Below are 6,338 nucleotides of genomic sequence, written 5' to 3'. Positions count from 1 at the left end.
GTGTGTGTGTGTGTGTGTGTGTGTGTGTGTGTGTGTGTGTGTGTGGAGTGGGATGGCCTGGATAAAGCCTGATAAAAATAGGGCGGAGGCTTGTAAGTATCGGTAGCACCGAGATTAAAACTGCTGAATTATTCATTGAACGGGCATGGCAACAAATCTATTTCGACGTTAACGCACGATGACTGTCCCTCTAATCTTGATCTGTAGGCTAACTGGTAGCATCAAATGAATGATGTTCATGTCATGAGTGCAGGCATTTGAACTCCCAACACTGCGGTGGACTGTTTTTCTTCCACCAACTGTAATTCAACCGTTGACTGCCACCGATGTATATATTCGTCAAGTGTATTTTTCAACGGGGGTGGGTCATGGACGAGGGTCTTGCTCCAGTTTGACTGTGAAATTTTGGTTTTTAAATGACTGTATTGACTAAAAAATGATGACAGTTTTGCATCTGCCTTGGATTTGAGATCCGCACATCTTTTGTGTCGAAGATTACGATTAGGGGGTGAATCTCATCTTTTCATGTCAATTTTGAGGGAGAGAAAAAAATGCCAACACAGAAGTCAGACAAGTTTAGGCATTTATGTGTATGTATGGTATACAAGTCATATATTTGGGCCACAACATGAGGTCTGCCTTCTGATGAGTTCCAATGCAAAAACAGGTTGTGACACTTCTTTCCTGTGCATAGATTATTTTTCTCAGCACATCGGGGAGTACCTGAATGTCCTGTCAGCTCTGGAGAAGCTCAACGTGGCCATTTTAAAGGCCATGTATAAAACTAAAGCGGTAAGATTTTGTTCGGAGTTGCATACTGTTGCTATTGCAATATAATGTGGAATATTGTGTATTGTTATATATATATATATTGGGGGAGGGTAACAGTCAGTAAATATTGTTGGGCCATTTATGCTATTACGCTAACAATATGGTTCCTTGCCCTGTAAATAGCTTTGATTGTCCTCAAAAAACAAAATCTTGCAAATTGGAACAAACATTTGCTGGGGGCCTATATCCAGATGCTCACCAAATTAATCGTTTTTTTTTCAAGGATCCCCACAATGACTTCAGAATAGTTTGAGCCGCGAACAGTAAGTCAAGTGTGCTCATTAGAGGAGACAAGCGGAAGGGAAATGTGCGCTGCATAACTGCGCACGCCGCCTTAATGAGCTGACCTTCCGCCTGTTTAAAAGCGGCCCGAGTAGCGGGAAAATCCTCTGAGGGTACGCCGCCCACTGCTCGGTGCGTGTCGAGCGTTTGTTTTGACAAGGAGCTGCTGCGCTGTTGCACAACGTGTCAGCAGGATTCCAAAGCGAGGTGGCAGTGGCTCTTCGTGTTGAGGGACAGGAGCAGCAATTATCAGGCCTATTAAGAGTCCGTCTCAATCGCATGAGTTTATGCGTCATTTGTCTGTCAAGACAATGATATGTCGGGTGTGTGTTATTCATCGAGGTGACAAAGTACTTACTGTGTACTTGGGTGGAAGTATGGATAGCTACAGTATGGAAAAAGAAAAACAATTGGTATAAGTAGGAGTGGTGATCTAACACCTGTTGAAGTGAAACAGGACAGACTCTGAAATGCTCTTCAGTACTTATTACCATACATAGTGCACACACTTGGAAGATAAAAAACAAAACACTTTAAATGTTGCTCTTTGCTTCAAACCAAAGGCTAGCTAGCGTTTTATGCTTGCTTAACAAGCCTTGTGAATGAGGTGAACTGACTAGCAAAGAAATGATAAATTTTGCTAGTGAGTAATAATGGAAACAATACTCCTGACCTGTATTTATGTTTTAGATGAGGTGGAGATTTTGTGAATGCCATACGATGCTGGTTTTTCGCACAACACATTGGCCACGAACCATTCTTGTAGCTGACATGATCAAAAAGCACCATGGATGGCAATACGGTTCAACCTTATTAGTCAGTAAAACTCAATTGCGATTGAGATCTCCATCATCCGAGATCCTTTTCTTTGTTTCGGTTTTCAGTATGTTTTTGAATCATCCAAGCAGGTCGAAAAAAAGGTAACGAATCCAGTTTGACAAAGTAATGTGTACAGAGTACACATATCGGTTTTCAAATGTAGCGAGTAACATTAAAGCATTGTAAGAGAAGTAACTTAACTGAAGAACAGATTTTTTTTAAAAACCAATCAAGGAGAGCGACAAAATATTGCAATTTTTGTGCCTGAACAACAATGCGCGGCTTAATGTGTCCGTCGATTTTCAGGAATACCAGAACTCCAGCGTTCTGGGCCAGTTTGTGACCCGCTTCCTGCTGCGAGAGACGTCCACACAGCTGCTGTCGCTGCAGAGGTCGCTGCAATGTGCCATGGAGGCTGTGGATGAGGAAAGCGCCCCCAGTTTGTCAGTATCAGCGCTTATTGTTTTTTTTTTTTCATTTCATTCCACCTGGCAAGTTCAACACTGGAAAGTAAAAAAAAACCCAAAAAAACAATGATGTCAAGTCAGCAAGACTTGTCTAGCTTTTGGAGGCTTTGGAAAACAATACACTGGAGTCGTAAACAAATCTTATGCAGTTAAAAAAAAACAATACAAATATTTTCATGAAAAATTAATAATGTGGGTTTGGAGGAGCTTTTTTTTTTGTGCCGAATTTCCTACATTCTGGTGGTGTATTGTAATGGCTGTTATCGGCTGAATAATGGCCAAGTTGAAGGACATAAACAGGTAGGCGATCCAAAAGATTATTGCAAAGAGAAAAGAAGCCCGCCCTGCCATTATAAAGACGTAAGCGAGGATGGCCTTGGGAGCAAGCAGTGAGCAGCCTCAGCTAATGATTTCGCGTCCCACTACTTTTCTTTCAATATCTCGCCCAGGAAATGGTGGAATGTGCAGAATTCCAGTTCAAACAGATGTCTGGCTAATAGGCTGGACTATATAGGGTGGATTTGTGTGTGTGTGTGTGTGTGTGTGTGTGTGTGTGTGTGTGTGTGTGTGTGTGTGTGTGTGTGTGTGTGTGTGTGTGTGTGTGTGTGTGTGTGTGTGTGTGTGTGTGAAATTCGGTGTGAGTCATTTCTGCTGCATTGTAAGCGCTCTTTAAAACACCACGTCATGAACTTCTGGATGTCACACTGCTTTGATTAAAAAAAAAAAAAAAAAAGTAATTGCCACATTGTGACCGAGTTCAAATGCAGATTGTCAGTTTCCACCAACAAAATGTTTGGGTAATTTCCTGGCGGAAGTGAGGATGGAAATATTCCAGGTTGGAAATCGCAGTCAGTCACTTTTTCGTTGGCCGTTTCATCAACTTCTTCTGGTTTCCACGTACATCATGCGCCGATATTTCCCTCAGCCCTTTCTTGTCCTGTTGTGTTAACAACCCCCTTTTTTTTCCTCCCATGGTGACAGAGGAGAGGTGGAGATGAGGGGCCAAAGCTGTGGTCACCTGGTCCCAAACGCCCTGCCGAGCAACGTCCCCCCATACTCCCAAAACACGGGTAAGCGCAATATGAGCGAGACCAGCTTTTCAAATCCGTCTTTCCTCCTGAAAACTGAGGCTTCAAATACAAAATATCCCAAAACAGTTCCTGCAAATGTATGTGTTATGAGAAAAATAATTGTGACAACTTGTAATAATCCACGGTCAAAAAATAACAAGCACGCTTCATGATTTGTGGTGACTGTTTTTCCCTAGATGAGGAAGCCGAGTGGAACTCTCAGATTGGCCGGCTCCAGCTGCTGCTGGATAAACTGGAGTGTCAGGTATGAAACGTTGAGATTGCGTCACTGTTGCCGGATTTGACGTGGAGCGCTCTTCTCTTCTTGCACTTCCCTGACCCATCGTCACTTGCCAATGCAACCACACGCCACTCCGCTGCCTCATGCGGAACTCTTTCATCCTCACAGCGGGGATCCACAATTCAATATCGCAATGTCTACGCTGCCTGCACACAGCTCAAACCTCAGAACACACACACACACACACACACACACACACACACACACACACACACAGACACACACACACACATAGTCCCTCTATTTTAGTGCCGCGTCAAGTGTGTGGTCTCTTGCACACTTCTGGTTAGAAGTGCAACGTCTACTTCTTGTTCACTCATAACTGTCACTCATTTGCGGGAACTCCAAAATCTATTCTTATTGTTGTATGTCAACACGTGTTGTTCTTTTCTTTTTTTTCTTTTTGATAGAATCCAAAGTTGGAGCCTCTGAAGGGGGACACGACCACGTCTACAGCCGTAAGTCAACAAAAAACTTCGGAAGTCTGACATTCATTTTGCGGCTCCTTTTTATCCTTGATTTATTTTGAGAGAACTTTATCAAACACGCAATTAATAAAATGAATGTAGTGTAGCTATGGAAAGTATATCTACAGAGGGACAGTGGGAAACTTTTTTTGGTGTGTGTGTGTGTGTGTGTGTGTGTTGTTTTCTTTGCTTGTGTGAAGCCTGGCAATCTTGACTTATCAGTGGAGCTGCAGTCTAGTGGAAAAGCAAAATTAGAAAAGGAAATTTATCGAAATAGTCTTGCAGATGATTTAATTCATTGTCAGAGGTAACCATGGTGACAGTTCGATGAAAGTTAAATCCAACAGGAATTCATCAATGGATGTTTTTGCACATTTCCGTGCCGACTGAAATCTTATCGATGTTCCGAACGCAGCCCGCAGTCTGACTCACTGTGCAGAAGGATGACGTTGAAGGCCGCAACAGACCTGAAGTGCTTTCATTTTGTTGTCTCGTTACCAACAGAACATTCTGCTGGTCCAGAGGAAAATGGCAGTGAACAAAAGTGATCTTGACAACTTTCGCAAAGTTCTCAAGAGCTACGTCGATGCCACGTCGGCCCACCCGGACAACCTACAGTCAGTATCCTGTCATAATATACCAGCCCATTGTTCAAATACACGCTGGACAAAAATATAATGGATGTGGGACGATTTGAAGTAAATGAAGCAAATGCTATTCGCTTTGGAAGAGTTGGGAGGCTGGGAGTGTCGGGGAATGCACACGGGCTCCAAGTGTTCCCGTCGGGTTTCGTCGGAAAACAATTTTGACACTTAAAAAATCTCACCGGGCATCCACGGCAATCACAGCCTGTCACGTTTGCCCATCCTATCCTGCCACGTTATCTTACGACCATCCCGTTTCGACCGCGGTGGCCCAAAATGGAAATGAAGAGACCGACATGTCACGAAATAAAATTAAAATACAACTCATGCAATTGCTAGAATGTTACCTCATACAAATGAATGTAATTTTATCTTCCAGATCGTACTGTGCAGCATTGTGTTTTTATTCCTTAGATGCTTACTTAAAAGACCAACTAACGGTATTTCACAGAAATTTGATGTTGTGCATTTCTCACATCTCCTTTCTTGACTTCAGCGTGTCCGTTCCAAAGGTTCCGGAAAAGTCCTCTTATGTCATTTATGAGTTCTGGCGAGACCGCCTCTCCTGGATGAGGTCAGTATTAGCGCTCAATGTGTTTGCTGGGATGTCATGTACTGTACTTTACATTTCAAGCATTTCCAAAAAGTCTCAGTTCTCAAAATCAATACATCATTAATTACTTTTTCTTTCACTTTTCAGCTACCTGCAGTCCAGCAGCAGCAAAGCCTTCCAGCGCTGCGTCATCAACATGCTGGAGGACACTGAGATTGTGTCTACAATGTTGCTTCCAGGTGGGGATATACGTCAATGTGTGTCTGTGGGCGTGAGGACGTCACGATCACCCATTTGTCTTGTTTACATGTTTCAAATTTGGGAGCAATCAGACAAAATCTGAAACAGCCAAACTGACCCGAAAATAGACGCTTCAAAACAAACATGGCATAACTTTTGGGTATGTGTTTTTGAGGCTTTTTGTGGGTCTACTCGTGATAGAAACGGGCTGCAGTGGCTGAATTTTCAAAAAATGTATTTCTGAATATGGGAAAATACTCAAAATGGTGATTTAAGTGACCTAGAAATAGCAACAATGAAGAAATGAAACAATTTATTGCGGGAGTGAATGTCAGTATGTTTTTTTCTCCCCTGCAGCTTCCTGGTGGATTATGACTAACAACTGAGTGTCACATCCGCTGCCTACAACGCTGTCATACGGGAGCTAGAGCATCAAAACCCATTCACGCACATGGCCACACACGCGCACTGCCTGCTCCGCGAGCTGGTTGTCATCCCACCTGCTCATTATTTTGCTCTGAGATGCTCCACAATGTACATCCTGTATAATTGTGTACGAGTGGGTTGTAGAAGACATTTAACTTCCAAACATGCATGACAGGAATAAAGACTTTTTCATGCAATATGCAGTAGTTGTATACTGTATTTTCTATATACATTATAT

The 6,338-nt window shown here is 42.8% G+C and overlaps 1 protein-coding gene across 1 annotated transcript in view; it reads left to right on the top strand.

Moving 5' to 3' along the window:
- LOC109521526 (N-terminal EF-hand calcium-binding protein 1-like) overlaps window positions 1–6,135 on the top strand; it is a 12,308-nt gene extending 6,173 nt beyond the window's left edge. The window contains exons 5-13 of the mRNA XM_019879371.1: window positions 695–792; window positions 2,239–2,375; window positions 3,381–3,469; window positions 3,667–3,734; window positions 4,181–4,228; window positions 4,742–4,854; window positions 5,378–5,455; window positions 5,582–5,673; window positions 6,032–6,135. Coding sequence (XP_019734930.1) covers window positions 695–792; window positions 2,239–2,375; window positions 3,381–3,469; window positions 3,667–3,734; window positions 4,181–4,228; window positions 4,742–4,854; window positions 5,378–5,455; window positions 5,582–5,673; window positions 6,032–6,060 — 752 coding nt within the window. The 3' untranslated portion in view covers window positions 6,061–6,135. The remainder of the gene's footprint in view (window positions 1–694; window positions 793–2,238; window positions 2,376–3,380; window positions 3,470–3,666; window positions 3,735–4,180; window positions 4,229–4,741; window positions 4,855–5,377; window positions 5,456–5,581; window positions 5,674–6,031) is intronic.
- Window positions 6,136–6,338: the final 203 nt, after the last annotated feature.

This window comes from Hippocampus comes, unplaced genomic scaffold (genome assembly GCF_001891065.2).
Source record: "Hippocampus comes isolate QL1 unplaced genomic scaffold, H_comes_QL1_v1.1 scaffold44, whole genome shotgun sequence".
Lineage (NCBI taxonomy): Eukaryota > Metazoa > Chordata > Actinopteri > Syngnathiformes > Syngnathidae > Hippocampus > Hippocampus comes.
This window is presented reverse-complemented; position numbering and strand designations above follow the sequence as displayed.